Raw genomic sequence first — 27,575 nt, forward strand, 5'->3', positions numbered from 1 at the left:
GGGGGTCGGAACTGGCCAGACACACACGCAGAATCGTAGACATCATCATATTCAAACACACATGCACGCACACACAGTTGGCGGAAACTGGCAGTGACATGCTGTCCGGCAGCTCAGGCTGGGGGCTCTGAGGCTGGGCTGAGCCATCTATCATACAGCCAGAAACACAGTAACCCAAGACATGAGTGGCAGACACACACACGCATACACACCCACAATGTAGAAGACATATGTAAGTGTTCTCACAAACAAAACGCTCGCTCAGACAAAGCCGACGACACATAGCTTCACGCTACGCTGGCTGTCTTTGAGAAAACCTCAACATGAACTGAATCTAATGAGATGATATGATCAGTTTCGTGAATAGGTTTTACTGTTAGATATCGGTGTCATCCTGGCTTTCAAAGGAGAGTTTTGTGTCCTGCGGTGTAAGTGATTATGACAGTTTCTGCTCAAACAAGATAAAAAGAAAACGTAATCCTTGCAATTATTGGAATTTTTCCAACATTTGCATGAAAACTTTTAACGTTTCTGCAAAATGTTTGAATGAATTAGAGCTAAACCATTTAATCTCTTCATTGTTGTTGTTTTTTTTAAAGGCCAGATCGCCCATTAATCTAAGCCAGCATCTTTTTAATGTTAGAACTTTTCTGTCTAGTAAAATTCCACCTACCTACCCAAATAAACTGCAGAATAAAACATTTGTGTACCCATGGCAGGATGTAACTTACCCTCTTCGTTGAGCTATAATGTTAGCCTGCTTGTCTAGTTTAGTGAAAGAAAAAAAGAGTGATCAACACCATAGACTGGATATAAAACCCACAATGACATCGACTTTTTGGGGGTGGCACATTTTGAGCCTCAAAGTTAGCATTTCGCCTGTGCCAAGGTGGCTTCTTTGGAGCCAGAATTAACCATTTGTAGACAAAAGGGTGGAAAGGTAACCTATTGGCTAAAGCCAGTAAAGTTGAAACTAAAGTGAAAAAGTTATGCGCCAAGCTAGTCCATTTTGCCAGAATTTCATTGCAGCAACTCAGAATGGTACTCAACAGTTTGTACAGCCCCCACGGGCTTGGGTGATGTTGGACTGTGTTCCTAATGAGACAATGAATGGTTTCCTAGGGGATCTAAACATAATGTCCCAGCAGTGATTTATTAGATTTAGTTCAGGTTAGCCAATCAGTAGTGTCAATTCTTTCATCATACAGACACTGCCTGCATATTTCACATATTCCTGCAAGAGGCCAGGCGATGTCGAGCACCAGGAGGAACCAAGGACCTTCACCAGCGTAGGAACTGATAAGCGGTCTAAGGATTTTATCCCAACGCCTCATGGCAGTCAGCCTGTAGAGGTTTGTGCCTCCCCAGACCATCACTGACCCAACACTAAACCGGTCATGCTGAATGATATTAGAGGAAGCATAACATTCTCCACGACTTCTCCAGACCCTTTCACATCTATCATATGTGCTCAGGGTCAACCTGCTCTCATCTGTGAAAGGCACAGGGCACCAGTGGTGGACCTGCCAATTCTGGTATTCTATGGTAAATGTAAATCAGGCTCCACAGTGCTGGTCAGCGGGCACAGGGCCACCCTCATGAAGTCTGTTTCTTATTGTTTTTTTCAGACATTCACACCAGTAATCGGCAGATAACCCACCTTCTGACTCTTATAATGACTAAAATTTACAAAATGCACTCAATATTTTGTTCATTATAAATGTGGATCATAAACTCATCAGGAAAGTGTTTACTGAGGAGAGGGCAGAGGGAGGTTTCTCCAAAGACTGGAAGTCTTTTTTGTCAACACAGGTTATTAAAAAGAATGCAGGTTTAAGGCAGCCTTGCATTAGTTTTACTTTTCAGATGCAGAACCCACATCCATCTTTTCTACTGTGTATAATCTTCCACTGTGACTCTGTTTCTTTCACTGAGCACCATTTACTGTAGCTTCAACTTAGTTCCATTATATCTAAGAAAAAACAGACATTTCAACTGCTGATAACTGGGTAACTCACCATCAAAACAATCAAAATTAATATGTTGCATTAAAACAGAGAAAAAATTGCATCAATGCCAAAAATGTATTGAATCCCGAGATATTTAAAGTCTGAGGTCTAGGAGTGAAACTTTAACATCTTATTTGATTGACATGTGCCAGCTTGGAATTACAGCAATCCACCCCTTGATTAAAACTAAATGTTCAGCGGCATTCCCGAGCACACACTAACTCCTCTGACTATTTGCATCCAGTTTCCTCGTCCACACAGGACTAAGTGCCCCATTTCATTTGTAAAACACCCCTGTGAATGATACACACAGACACTTCCCCTGTCTAAATCTCTTCCTTTCTCTCTCTCTCCCAACAGCCCTCACCATTCACACCCCCTCAGAAATCGGATCCAGTCAGATTGATGGGTGGAAGGCTCTCATTTGGACCTGGAGAAAAGTGGCCAGTTTAACGGCTGCTACTGTATTTTAAATGCCACTGGTGTTAAAGAGACTGATGAGGCTGGGGACGGGAGAAGCAGCAGTGGTGACCCTCCCTCCTGGCTTTTGGTACAGAATCCCATTGGGAGAATGGGGAGAGTAGAAGGAGGAGGAACAGGGAATAAATCTGCGTGGCGGCGGGAATCGATCGCTTCTCCCTCCCTTCCTGCGCTATCTCATCTGCAGGGGCTGAGAGAGGCAGAGCGGTTTAAACGATCCTGACCTTGTCCGACATAAATAGTCAGAAAAGTCCACAGAGCAGATAGCTTTGTGTAAGGCTGGGGGGGAGAGGGGGGAAAAAGAAGGAGGAAAACGTACTGAGATAAGAAGGGGGGTGAATGAGATAATGCCCTGGCGTTACTACATCAGAATCTGTCGCTCACACACACACACACACACGTCGTGGGAAACAGCCTCGCTTCCTGTCTTCATCTCTCTTACTTTTCCTTTCCGATCATAATAAGAGAAGTTGAGAGTGAAGAAGAAAGGAGGAGGAGTGGAAAGTCTTTCCTTTTCAAAGCTCTCATCCCTCTTACCTGTGAGAAGGATGGAGGGATGGAGGAAGTCAATTGGCTCCCACAGAACAGCCATTCTGCACTCTTGAAGAAGACATGAGTGTTTTAAACTAAGAAAGGAGCTCTTTTGTGCGGCGCCCCTCTTCTTTTCTTTTGAGTGTAATGCTGCTGTACCTGACAGTGGCACTGCCCCGGGTAAAGGCAGAAATCTCTGCTTCCATTGTCACCTGTTCCTCTAATCATTTTCCGCCCCTCATGCCACAATGGAGGAGGGCGATAACGATAACGAGGTGAAGCTAATACAGAGCCGCGGCAAGGCCCCTGAACACAATGTTCAAATGTCTTCACTCATTTCCACACGCACACCTTTACACACTCCTTAATGCTGAAATACATGCAGGTGCTGACACGCACATTTTCTTTTTTCTTCACTGATGCTTGAGCCTCTTCATTATGGCGTCAGCCTCGAATCAGCCTCCTATTAACTCACTTTGCCAGTTCCCTCATTAAGCAAAATAATAACTGAAGAATGAAAGTGCAGGAAGTTGTTTTGTACTTTGATAGAAGTTCTCCAGCATTAGAGTTTATTAGTGATTGGCAGCATTTTTTGTGTCAAAATTTGCCGTAGCTTGGGTCTTACTTTTGCTGTTTTGGGCATCACCTTTTCCGCACATGTGAACTGTAAATATGTCATTCCTGTCAAAGACCTGAGCTATAAAATAAACACAAAAACGTGATTCAGTGTTGACTGGGTGTACTTACCATAGCCACGTCCACCTAGTTTTCCTGTGCAATAAGTAGACAATGGACATATCCTCCAGATCTAGAAAGAATAGATTCTTGCCTTCTTTCTGAAGTCCAGCAGGCAGCGACTGATCTGTTTGCAAAAAAAAGACACCCCCCCCCCCCCAAAAAAAAAAAAAAACGAGCTCATAAAGTCAGTAGAAAATCATTTAAAAAATAAATCAAGTGAGAAGAATGTTGAGGAAGACTTTTAGAATGTGCAAACACTACTTTCAAATCTTATTTAATACAACACACCATCCATCCATCCATCCATTCTCCTTCTCTTATTTGGCAACTGCCTGAGCAGAGAAGCCCAGATTTCCCTCTTGCCATTCCCATCCAGGGAAAAATCCAGTCATTCCAAAGCTAGCTGAGAGATAAAATCTTTCTGGGGTCTGCCCCATCCTCCTCCCGGCAGGACATGACAGAAAAACCTTACCTAGGAGGCCTCCAGGAGGCGTCCTAGTCAGATGCCTGAATCTGAACTGGTTGATATGAACAGGTTGATATGAAGGAGGAGCAGCTTTACTCTGAGTGCCCCTCAAATGGCCAAGCTCCTCACCCTATCTCCAAGGGAGAGCCCAGCCATGCTCCAAAGGAAACCTATTACTACCTGTTGTATCTGCAACATCATTCTTTCGGTCACTAAACAGAGCTTCAAAGCCAAAAAGCTGAGCTCGAGGATCCAGAACATGACTTCATAAACTAATGTTTAATGGTCATCTTTTATATACAGTCTGTGGCAGTGAGGGATTTTCATCAGAATACCCTGAACTTAACTAAATCCCGCCTGGCTCGTGTCAAGGAGGGACCAAAAACCGAGGCACTGCTACATTTTCAAGTTAGGAAATTCTGAATTTTTGCTGTCTACTCGTGTTACCTTGTCGCAGCAGTAATGGGAACAAATCAGACACAGATTAGCCAGCTAAGTAGGAGATGACAGACTGAATACAGGGACTGAGCCAACAAGTGGCCACACATGGCCGCTGCCACACATGGCCGCTGCCACCACAGCCCGACGCTTGGCCACATTCTCAGAGCTCAAGTAACAGAAGCCTTACAATTGTTATCATCTTATTAAATGAAAAAATGCATAAATGACGATTTGGCAGGCAAGAAAAAAAATTAAAATCAAAAACAGGAACCGTGTCAGATTTTAATTAAATCATTAGCTTTCTTTTGACAACAATGAGATAGTGAGTGCCAGAAATTAACACAAGTATAGACGGCTATTCATAGGCCATTCACACTTATAGTGTGAAAGGGAAAAAAACTCTTTAAAACATGAGGAAAAAAAATACTTTTTTTCAGCTTGACATGTCGTCCATATAAGGTAATATATTTAAAGTTAATATTCTTTCACACATTTTCTCCATCATTTGAATTCTCAGCACTGAGACCTTAAAGACATCCTACTTTTTACTTTGACTAAAGCCTTCCAACGACTGATATGTCGAATACCTCGCAGTGTTTGGCTTGCATTATGGTAGATGTACTCTCTTCCTTGCAATCATCAAGACAGAAAAGAAAATTATTTCTGCAGAGATAACTTCTCAGGCTTCACACTTTGCTGCCGGAAAGGAAAACAAACCTCAGTGCACTATCTCTGTCAGTAAGCCCTTTATAGTGGACGTCCTATTTCTGCAGTGACTTTTCAACTACACAATTTTTATTTATTTTTTTACTTTTTTACAAGACACACACAGTCTGCTCTGTTTTCACTATCGAGCATTTATCCAAAACTCTCACATTTCCCAGCAAAAAAAAAAAAAAAAAATCACAAAAAAAACCCCACTTCCCAGTGTTCCCCTTACCCACCGTCACTCACGTCCATGTAATGTTGGAGTACTGGGCCTCAGCGGTGAGGGGGGAGATGAGAAGGCTGCTGCTCTCTGACTGCGATTATCAGAGTCTGGCATCGCTGTAATTTCAGTGTTCAGATGCAATCGCTCCCTGCTACCCTCAGGAGTAAACAATAACAAGCACAAATACAATAGACAAACAAGGTCTGCAGGACATATAAGCACATACACACACACACACACACACACACACACACACACACACACACAGGCATCCACAGAACCATAAACAATAAATGTAAACCACAAGAGTCTTCTGTTTTCTGTCTATATTTGGAAGAAGCTATTGCCCTCTAACTTTAGCCCACATTAACATGAGAAACCAGAAGACCTAGCCTACACAGCTGGACTCACATCACAGGTTAAATCTGAATGCAGTGGATTAATTAAGCAGAACTAACCGGAGGTGTTACATGTCATTTTGCTGTTACACATACAAAAGCACCACTTTACAAGTAAATGCAGGTTGTTGCGTTGGGCTCAAAGACCTCACATTTCTGATCACAGAGCAACACCTGGTGGTCTCTAAAGGAACAGCAAGCGACCAATTTACACTGTGATTATCCACAGGCTGAGGACCATCTAAGCAATAACCTATGCATATGATAAGGTCGGGGCATTTGTTTGTCATTTATACTTTTGTTAGTTTGTTGAGATTTTTTTAAATGAGAGTGCCCACCAAACAAAATCACTGTGTGAAATAAGTACACTTTATTGGTTAGTGCAAAGTTTGCACTATTGACCATGTACGAAGAAGAAAAAAAACTCTAATGTTCACTGATCAACTGCAAAATTAAAGGCACTGACAGACTGACAGCTTTGAGAGCTGAAATATACCTTTAACATTTACTTTGTTTCATTAAAGCTCAGTTGCAACAACTTTTTAAACGTAGCCTGGTTCCCATAAAGCACCAAACTGTGAAGTGGAGTGAGGAATGAATGAATCCACTCAACACCTCAAACACTCTTTCAGACACTAACTCGCTCATCTGCCTTCACACACACTTATGAACATGACTGACATCCCATTCTTAATCGATAGGGTTTAATGTCTGCCCACGATTTAAAGTTATAACAGCTTCAACTCTTCTGGGAAGGCATTTCAGAAGGTTTAGGAGTGTTTATGGGAATTTCTGACCATTCTTCCAGAAACACATTTGTGAGGTCAGACGGTGATGTTGGATGAGAAGTCCGAGGTCACAGTCTCCACTACAATTCAGCCAAAAGGTGTTCTATCGAGTTAAAGTCGGGACTCTGTGCAGACCAGTCAAGCTCTTCGACACTAAACTCACCCATACATTTCTTTAGGGACCTGCTTTGTGCACTGTTGCAGTTACGTTGGAACAGAAAGGGTCCAACCTCAAACTGTTCCCACAAAGTTAGGAGCATGAAAATGTCCAAAATGTCTTAGCATGCTAAAACATTAAGAGAACATGTCCAGAGGCGGCATCAAACAGATTTCATTGCGCTTAGTGATGCAAGGCTTGGATGCAGCTACTTGGTCATGGAAACCCATTCCATGAAGCTCTGTTCTTCTGAGCTAATGTGATTGCCACATGAAGTCTGGAGGCCTGCAGCGATTGCTTCTGCAGAAAGTTAGTGCACAGAGTTCACCATGTGCCTTGGCATCTGCTGACCCTGCTTTATGGGTCCTACCACTTCATGGCCAAGTTGCTTCCACTTTTCACTAACAATTGACTGTGGAATATTTAGTGGTAGTCTGCATGTCTAGCTGCTTGCCTTTTATACACCAGTTTCCATGCAAGTGATTTTTGGCAATATAGCGTATCATGGCTGATAAAGATAAGGTATAATAAGAGAAGCATTGAGGTCAAATGCATATTCGTACAGAAATATCTCAAGAATTACAAGCACGCCAAGCTGGAGCCACTGAGCAAATGCATTTCCATGAAAACAGCAAAGCCATTATAAAACCACTTAATAAATCTCACTGGAGTATCACGTCGACATTCATCTCATCTATCAGAGTTTATTTGGAGGAAAAACAGATACAGGAAGTGATGAAAGGGTGACGTTCTGTGTAAGAGCTTTATTTTCTCCATATATTTTACAAATACAAGCGCAAATGTTCATTAGACTCTGGACAATAACATGTCTGAAGTACTTTGAAGAGATAATGGAAATGAAGATCCCACCAGTTTATCTGCAAAAAGAAAAGCAAAGGTTAGGAACAAGTTTCAAACATTTAAAAATGAAATCCACAACTCTGAAAACTACTCGGTCAAATTTCTAGTCTACTTTACTAGAACTTAGGACCCTTCCACAGCTAGTTTTCATTACACTAGCCCAGTGGGGCTCTTTACATTACAGTCTACCACTGTTACCTCCTCTGTTAAGACCAGCCTCAGTTCCTGAGTTCAGCAGAGGTTGAGGAGGAGTAGATTAGGTCGGAGAGGAGAATTAGTCATGAAAGAATCTGACAGCTTTTGGGAATTTAAAGACATGCATAGCTAAGTGGGAATCTTTTGGGAGGAGAAAAAAAAAAAAGGGGGGGGGGGGGGGGGGGTTTCCGAGGTCAGAAAGTTAAGAGTGAAGGGAAGTTAGAGTGAATGAGGATCATAATGAAGGGATGAGTCACAGGAAAAATTGTAAATGGATGGAGGAAGATAGAAAAGTGGGAGAGAAAATTGAAGACGTGGTTAAAACTTACAAAGCAGCGGCTCCAGAGATGATCTCAATGAGCTCCTTGGTAATGACGGCCTGTCTGGTACGGTTGAAGGTGAGGGTCAGCTTGTCAATCATCTCAGCTGAAGCGAAGGGAGAGAAAAATCAGTCACGGTCAAATTTAAATCTTTATGGTGGAAGGATTAAAAGCATGACTCAGCACAAACTAAATCATAACACGTTACAGTTATAGAAACCCATCGCCTCCAACTCCTCTCAGCTTGTTTTCTATTCGTCATTGTTTGAAGCCTTTAAGAGCATTTTAAAGAAGAAACACTGGCAGCCACCACTGCTGCCCATCAGCCTCCTATTAGATGCACCTATGGTATCAATTTGAAAAGCCATCACCCCTTAGTTGATGTAGATGCAAGAATTTTAAAATCTAAGGCGACTTCCTTCTTGAGTCATCGTATTCACAAACTTTCGTGTCTATACCATCCACCCACCCACCCGGCAGGGTTGCGATAATACCCCATCAGCCTTTTACAACTGAGGGATAAAAACCCAGTCATCATGACTTTGGATTCTGTTACCATTAATAATTATTAACATACCAAATCTGCTTACATTTGTCTATAACATGCCCCATTTCAATGTCTACCAAGATCCAAGAGGTGTCAACTTAATTGATTTGACAAAAACAACTCCTTTAGCAATGACATGAATCTAAAGACCTAAAAGTGCCCTTGTTAGCAGGCTGAAACTGGAAGAGCAACCAAGGAAGTCCCTCAAGCCTGCTTGAGCTTGGATGAACCATGGATGAACCATTTTTAATTTCCCTTCGAACCTCTTATGCAATTTGTCATTTTATTTGGGTTCCTTTTTGTTATGCATCTTTAATTACTTGCATCTATAGATAATGCTGGTGTTATACTGTAAATGAAGGCTATTTCCCGTTAATTTTAAGTTAATTTGAATTAAACCCATTTGAAATGCTAAACCCAGAAATACTCAGCACTTATGCTATAAGTAACTTTCCATAAACTGCTATGACCACCTTATCGGTCTTTAAACACTTAAGCTTTCTCATGACAGTGTTATGAAACATCTCATATTAGCTGCTATGCTAGCTACTGCTTATATATTTAGATGTTGTTTCCAAAGGCGACATAGCTGTTGGATGATAACTGTTAAAGAAATATTCTAACATCAGTGCATCTTTTAAAATGAGAAATAGTATCAGCAGCACTCTGACTTCTAGAAGAAAACAATAAAAGACTGCACGTTTGGCAGGAAGTTCAGATTCTTACAGGCGTTGTTGCTGGCGCTGTCCATAGCAGTCATCCTGGCGCTCTGCTCGCTGGTGGACGACTCTCTCAGGGCCAGGTAGATGATGTTGACCAGAGTGAACTCCTGGTAGTTCCTTAACACATCAGCATCAATGTCATCATAGATGCCCATGCTCTCTGTTGAGGGAGAAGAGAGATGATCAACATCTCTGATGGCTCCGTGTTAAACGGATTTAACAAAACAACTGGTGCTACCTGAGTTAGCAACTGTGTCTATGGAATAAATGGGCTTCTGGTCCGTCTTGTAGGAGATAACAGACCTGCATGACAGGGAGGGTCGGTTAGCTTTGATCTGGATAATAAAACAGAAGGAAAACAGTGAAACCTCAAAGCCTGTTTGTACCTGAATCTATTGAAGATGACTGAACCCTGGTCAAACTCATATCCGGAGTTGAGGAGCTCAGCGGCAATGACTGAAGCGTCACCAAAGGTGGGGGGCTTGCGGCCAATCTCCTTGCAGTTCAACATGATGTGTTTTCCATGAGTTCTAAGGCAGAACAAGAGTCGTCGTGATCAGAGCTCAGTAATCAGTCTTAGACTAGATCCTCAGTCCTCAGCTTGAGCTTGCCATCAAAGCTGTCCTACAGTATGGATGGAAGGAGACACGCCTCCAATCCAGAGTTTGAAGGTTTACGTTAACTTTGTGTCATAACTGTGCATGTGACAAGAGTCAAAGCTCAGAGGAAAGAAGCAGCCTTCTTAAAGCCAGACTCCACTGCAAAAAACAGAATTACATTTCACAGAAAACTGGAGCTGCAGTTCTGTTTCTGTGACCTTTGAGTTTCAATGCATGAATTAACACATTAAAATATCAAGGTCACACAATAATACAAATCAACCCAGTAAAGTAACAGCAGACAAACAGCTCCTGTGCGAGATAAAATTATACCCTCAACCCCCCCAAAAAGGAATTAAAAACAAAACATTGAGGTAGCCTAAATATTACTTTAATACACCTTCCATGGAATAAAATAACCAATATTCACATAGCATAAAGGACAGAAAAAAAAAAGAAAAGAAAAAAGCTAAATATCCCTAAATACCTGCTGAGTGAAGCCAAACACTAGACTACATTCACATCCTTTCACAGTGAGATGATGAAGATGATGATCATTACACTGATAAAATGATATAATGATGAAAACCTTGAACACACCTGTGCAGCAGAGCCTTGAGCTTGTCTCCCACATTGATCACCATCACCTCCTTGCCAGCGCCGGTTAGGTTGGCGATCTCACTCTTGATGGTCTTTGCCACACCGGAGTGGATGGCGCCACAGAGCCCACGGTCGGAAGTCACACCAATGATCACGTGCTTGGCGGCTTTCTCCTCCGGGGCTTTGATGTCAGCCTTCTCATACAGGGCTGAAGAAAGCAGTAAAACCTTCAATCATCAACTGAATTGGAATCAATATTAAGCTTCAGTCAACGTGACAGTGAGATGTACATACCCAGAGAACCGGTGCCATAGACACGTGCTGGTTTCAGCTGCCTCTCAGCACGAGCATACTTGGCAGCGGCGACCATTTTCATGGACTTTGTGATTTTCTGGATGTTTTTGATGGATTTCAACCGAATGGTAACTAGAGGGAGAAAAGAAATGACAACTGAATGCAATTTCACACACTAAGAAAAGAGGTATCCATCCCTTTATTATTGGCGAACCTGCAAAAACACTTTAATTCTATTATTCACAAAACTAAAATTCAGCAAAATAATTGTAATTCACTTTAGCAGCTGTTAGTCTTTTTTTTTTTAATTTCCCTTTTTCCTCTTTCATTATTCACTACTTTCTGATGTTCTCATCACAGCACCTATGGCTAAGGGTAGAAAGGTACTATGCAAGTACAAGTTCAAATTAGGTTTAACAGTTGTTAAATGTCTCCATTAGAGACTCATATTCAGCTTGAATTAGAATTTATGCAATATCCTCATGAACTGATGTTCATGAGGATATTAATCAAATTAAAGAGCTAATATTAATTACATTTAACTTGTCTATTCCTTTTTCCATTTTGCTATGGAAAATTAAAAAACAAAACAAAACACTGATTACACATAATATATACTGCTAATGAATTTAACACTCGTGTCACGGGTACTTCATATCAGCAGTTAACCAAATGCTAAGATATCAGGGCTGAAATAGATGGACTGAGATAACCCGAGACTGCCTGCTAGCCTTTGCATTAGCTTAATAAAAAAAGAATATATATTATGCTTTGTTCTGGTATCAAGTGACACCCAGTAAATGTTTGCAGCTTTATTAAAGGGAATATTAAAGATTTTGTGTGAGACCATTCAGATTTTGTATCCGAGATGTGTTATGTTTCTATCAGAGTAGTATACAAAGTACTTACTGTCCTTCAAGGTAGCCATGTTCCTGACCTGCCCCCTGTGAACAGAAAGGGTGTATGTGAGCTTAACCGACAAGCTTCATCAATATCCAAATACATCCTAAACAGCAAAAACACCACTTTACAGCACAGACTCATGTTAAATGAACCTTTGATATAGATTTAGCTGTTTGCTAATCCTGAAGGAGAGCCCTCATCCTTTAGCTTGGTGGCTAACTACACGGAGAAAGCTGTGACAGTTCACTCTAGCTGTTCTTGTGCTGTGTTAGATAATGCAGTAAGATAAATCATCCAGGGGCACTGATAATATTTCCCCTTTCCCCTCATATTGAAAAACGTCAGCTCAGTTAGCATTAACGGCTAGCCGGCTGAACGTGTCCATTGGCAGCGCTGTCATTCATTAGCCGCGGCCTGCAAGATAGCGCGCCCTTGTATTCAATAACTGCAAACGGTGCAGTCTACACGTCACACACTTACTCCCGCTGCATATCTACTTGAAGTAAACTTATAAAATACTGCATTTAAGGCAGCGGAGAAAGTATAAGAAAATTATTCACTTTACCATTGTGGGGAGAACACCAAAGCGCTGCTCCTGGCGAACATGGTTAGTCCTATGAAGGTCAGACAAGCAGGACTGCGCAGGCGCAAGTCAAAAGCAAAATGGACGAATTGATGCCTTCACGGACACGCGTCAAGATAAAGCTAATCTGTTCCATCCTTCGACAATTTTCCAAAAGTTAAATCAATTATTGTACATTATCGCAGTAATTTATCCAGCATGTGTTTACGCTATTTAACGTCTTTTTTTTTTACAATACAGTCTCTCACGAAATGTAAATGTCCCCTTTTACCAGCTGAAAAGACTTCTGCTCTTTTTCCCAGGAAAAACAAATTAAAGAAAATTCTCGACTTACTGTCAAAATTCTTACCGTTAATGAAGTACTCCTGAAGAGTCATCTGTTCCCATGTAGCATACACAACCATACATACATCTTCCTTTTGTAGTTTATCTTTTACATGTAGTTTAAATAAAAATAAATTACTGAAAAATATTGAATTCCACAAAATATTTGCTTGGGCTATAATTAAGATTTTATTATATTAGCTAGAAACATCTTTTTTCTTTTTTCTTTTTTTGTTGGTTTGTTTCGAGTTTTTCTTCTTATTTAGCAAAAGAAAAGACTTTTAAATAATCTTTTACTCGTTTTTTCTTGTAGGACAATTAAATGAAACGCAGAAACATTAGTTAAATGTTAAAACAGTTAAAACATTTTGTGAATGTGTTTTCCGGAACGTTATGTACAAGAAAATTCCAGAAAACACAATCTTTATGAGGAGCACAAACGCGCAGCAAGAGTATCGCGAGTTTTTTCGTTTATTCGCGAGGGTATGACGTAGAAGCACACGCGGAAACTGTTTACCCTAGCAGCGAGCGCTCGTTTGAGCAGCTTTTCGAGGAAAAACCTTTTTTTTTTAATCATTTTCTAAAGTGTTTCGTGTTAAAGTTAACTAGTCATAATGGGAAAAGCGGATTTTCTTTCACCCAAAGCGATAAGCAACCGAATAAAAGCCAAAGGTCTACAGAAGTTGAGATGGTATTGCCAGATGTGTCAGAAACAATGCAGGGACGAGGTAAGATGTTCATTAAATGGGTCTTTTTTTTAGGTGTATTCGTTGTACTTCTAAAGGATTTTAATCTCTAAACTGTGTTTTTGTTGGTGACAGAACGGATTTAAGTGTCACTGCATGTCCGAGTCCCACCAGAGGCAGCTACTGCTGGCCTCTGAGAACCCCACCAAGTTCATGGACTACTTCTCAGAGTGAGTTACGTCATGTTTCTTCTTCCGTCACGTTTGTGATTTAATGAAAAAGATCATAAGCCTTTATTCTTGTTGCTTTTCTCCCAGTGAATTCAAAAGTGACTTCCTGGAGCTGCTCAGGAGACGATTTGGTGAGATGGGGTTTGCTAGTCATCCAGATGTTTCTGCAGCAGCAGCTGTCTGTAGTCAGTTATAAGAATGTTTGTTGCTCCTTTCTCATCCACAGGGACCAAGCGAGTACACAACAACATCGTCTACAATGAGTACATCAGTCACCGGGAGCACATCCATATGAACTCCACGCAGTGGGAGACTCTGACCGACTTCACCAAGTGGCTGGGCAGAGAGGGTAAGCTGGTGTGAAACACTGAACTACAGGGTGGTCTGAAACCTACGAAAAGAATAAATATGGTCTGTGGAAATGCACTCTTGTGTTTTTCTTCTGTAGTAAAAGTGTTTTGATCACAGCCTAAGTGTTTTTGTGAGTAGTTTTCAGCAGGGTGAAATTAGGTGGGTGTTTATATATTGAGCAGCTTCGCTTTCAACTACAAACCACATCTAATCAATCATTTATGCAATGTTTTATTGTAAAAGAACACATTTAAATGACCAGTTAACAAAATAGTGTGTTGGGCTTGTTGATTGGACAGCTACGGGCTACTGATGGTGTTTCTTTTAACTGAAATGCTGGTAACAAGGGGAAGTTGCAGAAGTAGCAAAGATAGATGAGTTGAAATCCACAGCTACAGACGGAGCACGGGTAAGGTGAAAAAGACATCGTAGGCAGGGTGGAGTGGCTGCAGATGAGTGTCAGAGATGATTTGTGATAGAAGGAACACAGCAAGTGAAAGAGAAGGTTTACCAAATGGAGTGAGGCCTGCTAGAGAGCTGGAGGCGGCAGAATTGAAGATGTTAAGATTTTAATTCTGAGTGACCATGAGGGACAGGATTATAACTGAGTTTATCAGAGGAACGGCTCAGGTTGAGCAGTTTGGGGGCAAAGTTAGAGAGGCAATGCTGGGATGGTTTGGACATGTGCACAGGAGGGGCAGTGGATGTACTAGACAAAGGATGTTAGAGATGGAGCTGACAAGCAAGAGGAAAAAAAATAATCAAGGAAGACATGCAGAGGAGGATGCTAAGGATAAGGTGACACGGAGGCAGATGATCTGCTGTGGCAACCCTTAAAGGGAGAGGAAGAAGATTCAGCTGTGGTGAAAACTAGGTGAAATCAGTAATGAGTAGTTTTCACTTAGAGTCAGTATTTTTACCTTTCATCAAACCACCTGCTTCCACAGCTTGGGCAAAAAAAATTGACAATTTTTAAGGAGTGAAAAACCTGAAAAACTCTTTTCTTTGTATTATTGTAGGGTCTTTACAATATAAAGCACCTTGAGAAAACTGCTGTTGTGATTTGGTGCTATTTAGATACACAATTAAATTGAATTGGAAATTGATGTCCATTATGTATATGTAGATTGATGAGGCATTACAAATCACTGACTGGTAAATTGACAGGTCTCTCATCTAGATGTAACCTTTTTGCAGTTAATGCAAAGGAATATAATGGTACTTTAACCTTGTTTGAAATCGTCAACAGGTTTTTGCAAAGTTGATGAAACCCCCAAAGGCTGGTACATCCAGTACATCGACCGCGACCCAGAGACCATCCGACGCCAAGAGGAGCAGGCGAGAAAGAAGAAACAGGAGCTTGACGACGAGGAGAGGAGTGCCAGAATGATCGAGGAGCAGGTCCGCAAAGGCCGTGAAGGCAAAGGCACTGATGTGAGTACCAACAGGGCAGACCCAAGCCTCGTACTGTATTTGCTGGTTCAGCTCTTTATAATCAAGGTGGTTTTATTCTACAGGAAACTCCAGTCTACACAGAGCTCAAACGGGAGAGTGAGGAAGAAAAAGGTTTGTGTTTTTTCTTATTTTCTTAATACATTTGCTAGAAAGTTGTTTTTTTTCCCCCTCACCCTTACTTATTTCTGTCTTACAGTTGCTTTCAACTTGGGTGCCTGTTCTTCTGTCGCTGGCCCCTCCAAATCAAGGTACAGAGGTCTCTGTGTAAGATACATTAATGTAAAATACTTCAGCCTCTAACTGAGTGCTCCTGTCCTCCTTTAGTTCGGTTCTGGGTGCTAGTGCGCTTAAAGCAGCATCATCTTCGTCTTCGACCTCAGTAAAAAGGAAAGACTCCAGCTCAGACTTCAGAGGAGGGGAAAAGAAGAAGAAATCAGCTTTGGAGGAGATCATAGAGGTTGTGATTCTTGTTTTGTTTGCATTGTCTTCGGTTAACTGCAGCCAGGTTCATTGATCAGGTATGTGATTCCTTTTTGCACAGATGGAGAAGAAAAAACAACAGCAGCAGCAGCCGGTGAGAACTGATGACTGGCTGCAGCCCAATATTATAGTAAAAGTAATCACCAAAAGACTGGGGGAGAAATACCACAAAAAGAAGGCTGTCATCATGGTAAAGTATTTTCTTTAGATTTAAATTTGGGTTGCAGTGTGTAAACTTTAAAGGTCTGTGGTGCTTACATCTGCGGATCCTTTTCATTCATAGGAGGTACGAGACAAATACACCGCAGTGGTAAAAATGATCGACTCTGGAGACAAACTGAAACTGGACCAGAATCACTTAGAGACAGTTATACCTGCCCCAGGTATAAATCACAGCTCTATAAATCACAGAAAAACCGTTCTTGAAATGTTAATTGTTCTGGTAGTAAACCTGTTCTCAAACTTGCTGCAGGTAAACGAGTTTTGATCCTGAACGGTCCTTACAGAGATATGGAGGCTCTGCTAGAGGGCATTGATGAAAAACATTTCAGCGCTGCACTCACTCTTGATTCTGTAAGTATTTTGACCTTTCCGCTTTTAATCATCCAAAGGAAGTCCCTGTGATGTTAAAACATAGTTTTGTCTGTAAAAGTTAATGTACTTCTGTAGTCAAAAGTCTTCACATTGCTTTGTTTGTTCAATCAATATTACATATGAGTCCTTATGTTTATAAAGAAAAAAAGAGCTTTTGTGAATAACAAATTGCTTAATTTATTTTTTAATGCAGAATTCTCTTAAGCAATCATTTCTGATGGCACTGAATTAAACAGTGTTTAAACCATTAAAATTAGTAAGTTTGCTAATAATGATGGAGCTAATAGAAGCAGTCAACAGAAACAAAATATTAGCGCTGTTTTAACAGCACCCTCATCATCTGTGAGCAAATGCACCCTCTTCAGAGTGCGCCCAAATGCTTGTTGATGGAGCTGCAGAAGCTGGTGATAGCCTAACTTACTCAGCCCGATGGTGGACACGTACATGCTCATGCAAGTTAGCCGTGTTTGAGTACTTTTCTCGCACTATACGTCTGCACAAGTGGCACACCGCTTTGGTTACATCCTTAGGTTTACCTCTTTCATCGGGGTTAAAGCCAAAGAAATCCTAAATTGGCGACTTTATATATTTTTTTAGTGCTGTCAGCGTTAACGCGCCGTCATCACGACTAACGCGATTAACAATTAACCCATCTGGAGCGCAGACTGAGTCTAAATCCCTGAAATGTCTCTGTCAACGCATTTCGGCAGTTTGTCCAAATTTTTTTCATTCTGCGCTCCAGATGGGTTGAGAGCATTAAAAAATTTTAATCGTGATGACCATGTTTAAGCCGCATTAACGCTAACGGTGTTTTTTTTTTGTTTGTTTGTTTGTTTGTTTTTTGGGGGGGGGGAAAACTAGTTCGTCCATGTTTGGACTTCTTCTGTGTTGTAAATGCGCAAATCAGTCCGTGCATAATTACATAGCCCCGCCCATCAAAAAGTCTGCACATGCACGAATATAAAAAAAGATCAGCTAAATGATTTAAGGTGTGTCAAACAGTTTAGGAATAATCTAATTTCACAGTATTCATTATATATTGAAAGGAAAAACATTTAGTCAGGCTGTAATAGGTCCGACTATGACCAAATTATTGCTCCCTGTTTTCAGGATTAATATTTTGGGTTTGTTTTAGGTATTGTCAAAGTTCTGTTCTGCTGTAGCCATTCAAATGTCTTTTCTTCTTCATCCTCAGGGACCTCAGAAAGGAAAGAGAGTGGACATTGCCTACGAGGATTTCTCAAAACTGGCCTGAATAAGCATACTTCCTGTTTAAACCTCAGGTAGCTTTTTAGCTGAAGGACTCTACTGTGTCAGAGTTTATTCCCCGGGAATCTCTTGTGTATGTCCCATATTCCACCTGCTTGAACAAACCAGAAGAACTTTGAGCAGTTTGTTTTTGTTTGTTTTTATTTAGTATTTGAGTCAGTTTTGACATTTCAGATGTATATTTTCTCAAAATAAATTTGACAAAAGTTACTCCTGGTGTCCTCTGGAAAATAAGATTAATAAATTTAGTTGCACATCAATGGAAAAAAAGACATTCCCCTTCACTCATATGGTTCTAATTTTCTCTACTGACCCCTGGGGATTAATAGCAGGACAGGGTAATTTAGTGTGGATCTGGCTTCTCAGGGCATGTGGAGGAAGCTGCTTAGATTTGGGACAATGTATTGTGAGTAGTGGCCGTCAATGAAGCCCTTCCCACTGTTGTGAATGAACCAGCAGTAGACGTTGGAGCCACGCTTCTTATCACGCCTGTAGTCCTTCTGCCACCCCCTGACACACACAAAAACAAGAATGTAAAGTTTTAACAAGAAGGTTTCTTATTAACATTTTTTTTATTGTTGTTTTTGTTTTTGTCTTTTTTTTTGTGGCTCAAGACATACCTGGTGACAAGCAGCTTGTTGCCCTTCACTTCCATAGTGGCCTCCTTCTTTAGGGGGTCAGCTCCTTTGTGGATGTCGTATAAGATGACCTCAGGCTCAATGGAAAACTGCCCTGTGGGACCACATTTTTAGCTTAAACTCTATCTTTGATATTTAGTATATTGTAAGCTCAAACATGAGCTGAATTAACACAAAAAGACAATATGAGAGCAAGAAAAGTTCTGCTTCAAATGCATTTGCACTATTGCATCTCGCAAGGCCAAGATTATTGGCCTTACGAGACTGGCCTTATGTGATTAAGTGTTGCGGTTGGTGCCTGATGGGTTGGTCTAAGTATTTCAGAAACTGCTAATCTGATGGGATTTTCCCAGAGAGCTATTTCTAAGGTTTACAGAGAATGGTCACCCAGTTCTCTGGGAGAAAAATTCATTGAGTTAGAGGAGAATGGCCAGACTGCTTCAAGCTAAAAAGGCAACGATAAATAAAATAACCATTTGTTACAACCAGCGTGTACAGAGAAGCATCTTGAATCTTGAAGCAGATAGACCACACCAGGAGAAAACCACAATGGTTAAAACTCCTGTCAGCTAAGTACAGGATATTAAAGCTATAATTTATACAAGCTCACCACGATTGAATACTAGAAAAAAATTGCCTGGTTTGAGTCTAACAACCACGAATAATACTTTGAACAAACAAAAACATGATGTTTTAAAAGTAGTTAAATAACTGGGATGTCACTTTTGACCAAAAGAGTCATGACTCTGATTTTTAATTGAGCAGTCTTAATTGTGCTTACTGAACTTCAGTGGTCTTCTTTGTACTTTGTATTGTATGGCAAACACTTCAATATTTATATCAATAATTACATCTTCTTCTGTTCCACATTTGCATGGGGTTCCTCAAGGCTCGATCATGCGGCCCATGCTGTTTTTATTATCTTACCTCTGGGCCATTGCTAGCTCCTTGATTAGTATCTTATAACACTGCCATGCTTTACTTCTCTATTAAACGTAACAATTTTGACAACATTAATGTTTGATTACTGTGAGGATACTGTGTGTTTCACTCCACCTAGACCTACCTATGAGTCCGTGGACTAGAGGTGAATACTGGTTCTCATTGGGAATGTAAATCCCAAGAAAGTCAACATTAACAGGGTGTTTCTTCCACACACGGTGAAGCAACACCATCACCTGGGTACTATTATTTATTGTGATGATGACATTAGAATTCTTTACAATGGAAATCCTTATCCTGAAATAGAAACAAAACAACTTTAGCCCAAAGGATCTGACAGCAAGGTAGAAACAGCAATTAAAGGTAAGTCAGCTACCCATCCTGTCTTATTTCAGCTGTAGACCCCCAGGTGAAGGAGTGGTTGTTTCTGCCATCAGTCATGGTGATCCCATCAGTACTGACAATCACACTGATTCCGTCCGGCTGGTAGTAGATGCCGATGGTGCCAAAGTAGGTGCGTTTGTTCACTTTCTTAGAGCCAATTAACTGACCATTCACAGTTACACCTTAAGGACAGGAGAGGGAGGTTAATCTATGAACTATTGTGCCGCATAATATTCAGTTAAATTTGGAATTTAATAGACTAAAGATTGAATAAATTAAAATTCACTTCAGGTCTGCAACATAAACTGTACATAAAAGATGGAGTGCTTTATTCATTTTTTTTCTACTGACCAGCAGGGGGTGACTTTTCTGGTTACAAAAATAAGTCAGATTGTGAGGAAGCCTCTGACAAAATTACCTTTCCTCTTCCTTTTAATTCCTCAGAAAGCATTTTCCTAATGAGTCTAGGGATTTATCTTATTTAGCCTATTGCGGTATGCTGTTGTTTGTGAATTATAATGGCTACTAGAGAGTGGTTAGTGTCCTCTGGTTCTCTGGGTCCTCACATGTGTTGTCTAGTTTCAGAAAACCAAGATGGTGACTGCTAAAATGCTACCATTCTGACATAAAAATGGAAGTCCAACCAACCACCAATATCATTTTGGCTCCTTCAATCTTTTCTATACAGCTTATGATCTGCAAATTACTTAGAGAAGTCGTCATGGTTGTTTACAGTAGTAAACTGTAGATATAGTCATGATTAACAAAACACCAAAACATATTTCTTTGAACATTTACTACCTGTTCCACTGTCAGAAAGCAGGTTAAGAATATGACCGGGTTTGGAGTCAATGTTGAAGCAGATGTCCATGTTACTTCTGGGCAGATGGATGATGAAGTGAGGGTCGTTATCCACTGGAAGAGATGCACTGAGCTGGTTACTCACTATGTCGTGTTCACAGGGAACACTGCAGCTGGAAAGGTACTCATGATGCTTAGTAAGAGTGTGTACAGCCTGTATTACCAAGGTTAACCCGTTCCGGCAGAGTGATCTCCTCTTTTGGACCCTCCAAAACCTCACCCATTGAGGGTGCTGGGGTTGACATGACCCAGGGTGGAGGCTGGTACACAAGAACTTCCACAGGAGGTGGACCACTTGATCCTCCTCCTGTAAACATGTGAGAGAATAAAGTATTATATTTTGCATGTACAGCATTTCATTCATATATGTATGATCCCATTTTGTGCCCTTTTATTCTACATGTGCTTTAAATGCTTTAGGATCCTTTCCCTTCCTCATCTTCCTCAGCCATGTAGCACCTGTTTTGTTTAGTGTCATGCTGCCGTTTGCCATGCACCTGAGCAGCAGCCATGTTTGGGGTCCTTTGGAGAGTCAGCCAGCAACCTCTCCGTGGCGTCCCCGCTCTCCACTAGCAGAGCGGTGAACGGAGTGACAAACTGATGCTCCACAGCCAGAGTCATAATCCGCTGGGTGATCTTCCTCTTTTTGACAGCTGTTGTAGCCAGAGACCTGGAGGGGAGCCACACCGCAGCTGTCAAATACTGACAATTCCACAAATTTGCTGTTGTCTTCAAGGATATTTATATAGAAATCATGTTTTCTTTCAGGGGTTTGACTCTGCTTGTATTAGAGGGCCACTGACATTACTTGGTGTTATATTCCAAATGATATTTCCATGTCAAGCTGAGATTTGGCAATAATGATCAACCAGAAATGTCTCCTATGTATAAAGAAATGAAGCAACTGGTCAGCCATCACCTTTCACTGATCAGCTGTTTAATGGTAAGGTAAGCCCACATCTGGCGGGCAAAGCCAGTGAAAGAGTGCTGCTGCTTGGCCAGCTCTGCGTCCAGCTCTGTGGTGTCGGCGTCCGTCTCCAAAATAATGTCCAGACGTGCCTGCAGGACGAAATGTACCACGGGATACTGGTAGTAAGGCTTCATTCCTTCATGTCCTTACTACTCGGGCTATTTTTTAAGTAAGCATGTTAGGTGTATGACTGGGTGTGTTGCACTTACAGCAGACCCCGTGGTGAGGCTGGTCAGCGTGTTGCTCTCAGACGGCAGCACCTTCCCAGCCACCACCAGCTCAGAGCCGCTGAAAAATTTATCAAAGTGATTCTGAGTGACTTCTGCAACTGAGTCCGCTTGGAATTGAACAGTGATTTTCCTCAACAGGGGAGAGGAAACCTGGCTATAAAATGCCTGTGGAGAGAGAAGAAAAGGAGGTGATAACCGACAGTTTTGATGGTTAAACGGGCCATCATTTTCTGCATCCAACAAAAAAGGTAGATTTTATCTTACAGGAAAAATCTGTTCTTTATTTGTACTGTGATTGGCACACCTTTTCATTACCAAACTGAGTCCCAGAAAATAGTTTACCAGTAAGTGGGAGTATGATGCCTAAAGATTAGATGCTTGAAGTAAAGGAATGCTTTGGACTTTAGGAAATTGGAAATTTGGAGGAAGAATGTAAGTGATGCAGAGTTGGATGGGGTTTTTTTGTTGTGTTTCCTTGCCGTACCCGTAGCTGCTCTGCTGCGTCGTGGTTGGCGTAGATCCTCTGAGCCATGCCCCTGTTCTCCATGGCAATACGTTCCAGGAAATCATAGTCCACGTCGAAACCGATGCCGAGTGAGAAGAGTGAAAACTCCTCCCTCATCACTCGCTTTACATTCTTCTGGATTGCACTGAGTTTGATCTCACCTGCAGAAAATTTGAATCAGCTGTTTCCATCTAAAACTACTTCTTCTACTCCACATTAAAGGCTTTAGAATCACCAACACCTAAAATCCTGGTATTAAAAGACTATACCAGTATTTCTATGACGCCTTCTTAACCACATATCATATATTGGATAAGAAAATGCAAACTTGTCTGCAGTAGGGCTGACTAGTTTATATGTCTTTGGTCAGATTAAGGGCTGAAAAATGCAGAATTTTCAAAACCTGCAGTTCTTTAAATAGCCATTTGGGGGTGGCTCCATTTGTGGCATGACCTCTTTGAGTGACAACTAGGAGTCAAAACAGGCTACTACCTGCCTGCAAAGCTTCACCTCAACTAGCCTGAGCCTTTTAACTGTTATTGTGTTGCTGCTGTGCAGTAAAATGGTTTGTTGTGTGGCTAACTGTACCAACAGATCATCCTAGAGATCTGTCTTTCAAATTTGGGGTTTGAAAATCTTCTGATGCTTTTTTAAAAATCTTATTAGCACTAATAGCTTGCTAACTCATCTTGCTAGGGTTAGCTGAAAGTGATGCATTCTTTTGTCCAAGTGTGGTCATTTCTGGCTCCAAAAGTCCAAGATGGCTAATGGGAATTATCTGAATCAGGCAGTCTTACCAACAGTGGGGTCTCCATCAGACACAAGAATGATCATGGAGACGGAGCGAGGGTCAATGACCCTGTGATTGGACGCTCTCACCAACATCTGAACAGCTCTCAGTAGGGCCTCGTTGATGTTGGTGCCTGCAGTCAGTAAAATCCAAACATTAACATGGGAATGGTCATTCGAGCACTCCTTTTGATAATAGTATAATAATTATTGTGTCATACCCCCATTGGGTTTAATGTTCTCAATGTATCTCTTGGCATCTGCAATCTGAATGGAGGAGCCAGGTACAAGCCCCTCACTCCAGCAGCGCACATTATGGTTAAAGTCTACGATGCTGAAGTAGTCATCGATGGTCAGGTCGTCCAAAATAGCTTTCATGGCCTGCACCGTCTGTGAGAGAAGCTTGGGTTTAAATGTATTCTGAAAAACCGCCACTGGGCTGCAGTGTTTTACAAAAGATGGAAGAGGTATGAAGATGGAGCAGAAGGAGCCAAAGTGCACCAAATGTTGACCAAAGAGTAAACAACTGTTGCTCACTTGCTTCATTTTGACCCCCCACATGGACCCGCTGACATCAATGACGAACACAATGTTTTTTGGAAGAGGGGAGAGGTTGGACGGAGCAAAGAAGTAAACAAAGTGGCCATCTGAGACCTGCGGGAATATGAAGAGATTGTCATTTCTAAAAGACTGTATCAATAAAATCGTCTTTTACATGATACTTGTAGGCTCAGTGTGTGATACCTGCAGTTCCCCAGCATTGCTGTCTCTGTTCACATCATATAAAACAGTAATGACACCTTCTACAGCGCTTTCTGTGCAGTTTTCACACTGCTTCTGTTGCTGTACGGTGGGCTTGAAGACAATGTGAGCCTGAGGACAAGAAGAAAAAAAGGGGAAAATATTTTTTTCAGTGTTTATTACTTAGTAAGTGGAGGTCTGTATATATATATATTACTAAAGTTTATTTTTTAATTAAGTCAGGATCACATTTATCAGTTAAAATGATATTTAAAATAAATTATATATATTTATTTTTAATGTATTTATTTTTTTCAGAATTAGTTTTATAGCTTTCTAACAAAAACGGTTCCGTAAAAGTTTGCCATGAGATCAAAGATAAATTAATATATTAAAAGTAAAACAAACATTTTCAGCTTTATGGCACTGTACTCATGGGTTACTTCGATCTCATGGATATTTATTTAAATTCAAAAAAGAGGAAGAAATTAAGATACTAAGAAACTGATAATTACAATAGGAAGACAAAATAATGTTATAATAACAACAAAACAGCTAATCTTATTATATTGTAAAGGTTTATATTTTACACATATACACATATTTCTGGTGTTACCTTGTCTTTGGTGGACGTTACTTTAATTAGATCTGCAAATTGTGCTCCAAAGGTGTTTGATGCCTTTACTGTTGCAATTCCTTGTGGCTCAAAGATGTACACGTCCACCTGAAATGTCACTGCATTAGAAAGGATCGCCAGGTGAAGTGCACGTCCACATTATTTGTGACCTTCTCACCTGGAGCTGTGGCACCAGCCTCCCTGGCTGCAGGTGCAGTGTATGCTCGTAAAGATTCAGCTTCCTGTGCATCATCTCCTGGTAGTGCAGCTCAAATTCAATATTGCTGCCTGAGGGCACATGGACCTCTGTTTTAAAGGTCTCCATGTCCTGGGAATTAGTCCTGTGAAGCAGAAAAAAACAAAAGAGTTTAACTGACAAGCTGCACAAAGGAGATGAAACCGAGAGGCTGTTTTGCTCCTGCACCTGATGATGCCGGCTGCCTTGTTTCTCGCTCTGGCCTGAGCGTACAGGTTCCTGGCCACCGCCTTCTCCTTCACTGAGCCCACAAACGTTATCCCATTCACATTCCTGAAGGGAATATACGGTTCAATTATATCTGCCCCTTTCACTGGATTGCTTGCACTGAGTGAATCTGGGCTCACATTGTGAAGTTGGTGATGAAAGCTCGTTTTGGGATCTGGACGTTGAAGGCAATGCTCTGGGGAGTGGAGCCTGAATTGACCACAGAGCTCCTGACGATGGTGTGGGAAAACCGTGAAGTGATGCGGCTTTCCACTTTGTAGCTCCTGACGGTGATGTCATCTCCACGGATGGCCTGTGCAGAGAATTAAGCAATATCTGAACGAGATTTTGAAATTTCCCGCACGTTTCATAGAGATGTTTAGCTTTTCTGATCAGGATCGTTTTTAACTTTGTTTTCTTTTGTTCACCAAGTTTTCCTACAGTCAAGTTTTCATAAGAGGTCTTTCTCTAATATTATATACTTTAAACCACAAACTCATTGCATTCTGTAGCAACATAAATCAAGTACAGTGCCTTTAATAAAGTTCTCTTTATTAATAAAAGATATTTGGGTAAGATTTGATCCCTAAGTGTCTCTACTTTAAGACCCAAAAGTATCAGATATTTCCTAAATGTTCATGGATTTGATCTTAATGCTTTTTTTCTGTTTTTAAATTACTTGCTCAAAGGCAGGGATGTGTCTAACCCATGGGGTGTCGGCACCCTAAAAACACCCTAAAAACTGTCTTCCATCATGTATATATGATAAATAAAGAAGCCCCTTTAAACATTTCTGTGATTATTGTACAAAGCTACATCATTCATTAATATGATGCATATTGTTTTGAAAGTATTGCAGTATTACAGTTTTAATTAACGAAAGGGTCTGAAAACTCCCAAATACTAGATAATGGCTCGGATTATTAAATGAAGCTAGTTTTTCACAGTGTATTTTTGTTTAATGTAATACATGATTTCCCACGAGCCCACATGACTATTATTGTCCCCCTCCCAAACCCCGGCCCCCATGGCCTCACAAATCCTGGAAACACCCATGTAGAGAGACATTAACATCAATTATTCCCTGTTAACGTATTTTGCTGCTGTTTAAGGTATAAGAAAAAAGAAAATCCAGAAAGAAAAGTCAGACTTCACAAAACGTTTCCGCTAATTTAGCTTCTAAAGCAGAGAAACAGGGACAGCAAAGGGAAGCAGAGCAGGATTTACAGTGAACAAAGTCAATAACCTGTCAGTCACGAGGATCTCTTCAAACAGCGTATTGATTATCAGATAAGGTTAAACTCTGTCACAGTAGAGACTGCTTGAACAACAAGCGAGGGGTCATACCTCAAAGTCTTCCTGCTCCTCACTGGTCAAAATCGCTCTCTGAAATACACACACAAGTGATCAGACTATCTTAATGTGCTCTCTGAGGTGAGATCATGCATCAGTAACTGTTATTAAATTTGAGCAGATGTAGAATTTAAAACTGGATCAGAGTGGCTTTGTTTGCTGAGCTTTTGTTTATTTTTGAAGAATCAATATGTGAATTCCATGGATTGCCGAATACAAGCGTTGCAACATCAGTGAGAAAGACAAACCCACATTTCAAGACTCTTTATGCAGTGTGCAGGTAAAATAAAAGTCCGACTTTTGAAAAGATGCTCTCACCTTATGTCTCTCCCGATGATCCTGCATCTGTGACTAGCAGAACAAAGAAAATGAAAGTAAATAAAAGATCTTTGGAAATGTTTTCCAGTCATTTAACGTCATTTAGACTCATTTCAGAGGTCAAAAAACTCTGATTTGCCTCTAATTTTAAGATTTCTTTTAGTTTGTTTTCATTTTAGCCACAATAAATATAAACATGTAAGAATCTTTCTTGATAGTATAACAATAAGCACGAATTTCAGGGAATAGCTGCTTGTAATTTGTTGTATTTGGACCTGTTGCAGGTCAAATTTCAAGACAGTGATTTAGATTTAATCTTACATATTTTATGCAGACTGGCTGTTACATGGAACACAAGTGGCTCTCTTGTAACATCAATGAAAAGCATAAAATTCACTTAAAATTACAGGCGTAAAAAATTGTGTCTTCAATATGAGGCCAAGACTACTAACACAGTTTTACTTAAGCTTAAGCTTGAATATATATGTAAATGTTTATTTTAACACCTCCCAACTCACCATCTCGTCCTCCCATTCCCCGTCTATCACAAACTCAAAGCAGCAGCCCTGATGAAGGAGCAGGAGCCCCAGAAGTAACACCTGAAGATGCCTCATGTTTCTAGGTCTGTGGGCTCGTGTGCACATATCCTCACACGGAAAACACACAATACAAAACAAAGCAGTGGGAGAGAGAGAGAGAGAGAGAGAGTCCTGCAGGGGAGCAGAGCTGAAGACCGAAGGTTAAAATCCACTGAAGTGATCAGCCCCAGTCAATATTTGTTGTGTTTCATGTAACCCACACTGCAGAAGGAAA

The 27,575-nt window shown here is 40.9% G+C and overlaps 3 protein-coding genes across 7 annotated transcripts; 1 reads left to right on the forward strand and 2 right to left on the reverse strand.

The window, feature by feature from the left end:
* Positions 1-7,683: 7,683 nt before the first annotated feature.
* atp5f1c (ATP synthase F1 subunit gamma) lies at positions 7,684-12,668 on the reverse strand. Of its 3 annotated transcripts, XM_086269475.1 has the most exons (10): positions 12,546-12,668; positions 11,987-12,021; positions 11,078-11,209; positions 10,784-10,991; positions 9,971-10,114; positions 9,823-9,887; positions 9,589-9,744; positions 8,325-8,421; positions 7,999-8,025; positions 7,684-7,817 (listed from the first exon to the last, which is right to left on the reverse strand). In XM_086269475.1, exons 1-9 carry the CDS (start codon positions 12,584-12,586, stop codon positions 8,019-8,021), a joined length of 885 nt encoding a protein of 294 aa, XP_086125601.1. In that variant the 5' UTR covers positions 12,587-12,668; the 3' UTR covers positions 7,684-7,817; positions 7,999-8,018. The 3 variants fall into 3 exon arrangements, with proteins under 3 accessions (XP_086125601.1, XP_086125602.1, XP_086125603.1); XM_086269476.1 differs by lacking the exon at positions 7,999-8,025; XM_086269477.1 differs by lacking the exons at positions 7,684-7,817; positions 7,999-8,025 and having other exon boundaries at positions 8,321-8,421.
* A 675-nt stretch (positions 12,669-13,343) lies between these two features.
* Positions 13,344-18,197, forward strand: kin (Kin17 DNA and RNA binding protein). 2 transcript variants are annotated; one of them, XR_015125623.1, is made up of 13 exons: positions 13,344-13,615; positions 13,709-13,803; positions 13,891-13,934; positions 14,030-14,152; positions 15,404-15,588; positions 15,672-15,720; positions 15,806-15,857; positions 15,934-16,066; positions 16,151-16,279; positions 16,373-16,472; positions 16,562-16,662; positions 17,012-17,135; positions 17,879-18,197. XR_015125623.1 is itself a non-coding variant. In XM_086268574.1 (12 exons), exons 1-12 carry the CDS (start codon positions 13,502-13,504, stop codon positions 17,936-17,938), a joined length of 1,185 nt encoding a protein of 394 aa, XP_086124700.1. In that variant the 5' UTR covers positions 13,344-13,501; the 3' UTR covers positions 17,939-18,197. The 2 variants fall into 2 exon arrangements, 1 of the variants encoding a protein (XP_086124700.1); XM_086268574.1 differs by lacking the exon at positions 17,012-17,135.
* Positions 18,076-27,455, reverse strand: itih2 (inter-alpha-trypsin inhibitor heavy chain 2). Of its 2 annotated transcripts, none has more exons than XM_086268573.1 (21): positions 27,281-27,455; positions 26,763-26,789; positions 26,439-26,477; positions 25,232-25,404; positions 25,053-25,157; positions 24,807-24,969; positions 24,629-24,736; positions 24,016-24,144; positions 23,809-23,925; positions 23,493-23,661; positions 23,280-23,405; positions 22,462-22,643; positions 21,957-22,142; positions 21,697-21,836; positions 21,275-21,447; positions 20,941-21,084; positions 20,718-20,831; positions 19,909-20,098; positions 19,657-19,829; positions 18,573-18,684; positions 18,076-18,462 (listed from the first exon to the last, which is right to left on the reverse strand). In XM_086268573.1, the coding sequence occupies exons 1-21, from the start codon at positions 27,404-27,406 to the stop codon at positions 18,315-18,317; spliced, it is 2,844 nt and encodes a 947-aa protein (XP_086124699.1). In that variant the 5' UTR covers positions 27,407-27,455; the 3' UTR covers positions 18,076-18,314. The 2 variants fall into 2 exon arrangements, with proteins under 2 accessions (XP_086124699.1, XP_086124698.1); XM_086268572.1 differs by having other exon boundaries at positions 26,763-26,795; positions 27,281-27,452.
* Positions 27,456-27,575: the final 120 nt, after the last annotated feature.

This window comes from Aulonocara sp. 'chitande type north' Nkhata Bay, linkage group LG17, assembly GCF_057382095.1.
Source record: "Aulonocara sp. 'chitande type north' Nkhata Bay isolate Kocher_YH1m ecotype deep benthic linkage group LG17, A_spYH_male_GT1.1, whole genome shotgun sequence".
Taxonomy (NCBI): Eukaryota; Metazoa; Chordata; class Actinopteri; order Cichliformes; family Cichlidae; genus Aulonocara; species Aulonocara sp. 'chitande type north' Nkhata Bay.

Coding starts and splice junctions, on each gene's coding strand:
- atp5f1c (XM_086269475.1), bottom strand. CDS start 12,586: ATGTTCGCCAGGAGCAGCGCTTTGGTGTTCTCCCCACAATG. Junction 10,115..10,783: donor CTCAAGGCTCTGCTGCACAG/GTGTGTTCAAGG, acceptor GTTCTGCCTTAG/AACTCATGGAAAACACATCA. Junction 8,422..9,588: donor CAGCGCCAGCAACAACGCCT/GTAAGAATCTGA, acceptor CCTTCGCTTCAG/CTGAGATGATTGACAAGCTG.
- kin (XM_086268574.1), top strand. CDS start 13,502: ATGGGAAAAGCGGATTTTCTTTCACCCAAAGCGATAAGCAACCGAATA. Junction 15,721..15,805: donor GGAGAGTGAGGAAGAAAAAG/GTTTGTGTTTTT, acceptor TCTGTCTTACAG/TTGCTTTCAACTTGGGTGCC. Junction 16,663..17,878: donor CTGCACTCACTCTTGATTCT/GTAAGTATTTTG, acceptor CTTCATCCTCAG/GGACCTCAGAAAGGAAAGAG.
- itih2 (XM_086268572.1), bottom strand. CDS start 27,406: ATGTGCACACGAGCCCACAGACCTAGAAACATGAGGCATCTTCAGGTG. Junction 21,837..21,956: donor GCCTCACCACGGGGTCTGCT/GTAAGTGCAACA, acceptor TTCGTCCTGCAG/GCACGTCTGGACATTATTTT. Junction 20,832..20,940: donor GCCGGAACGGGTTAACCTTG/GTAATACAGGCT, acceptor CATCTCTTCCAG/TGGATAACGACCCTCACTTC.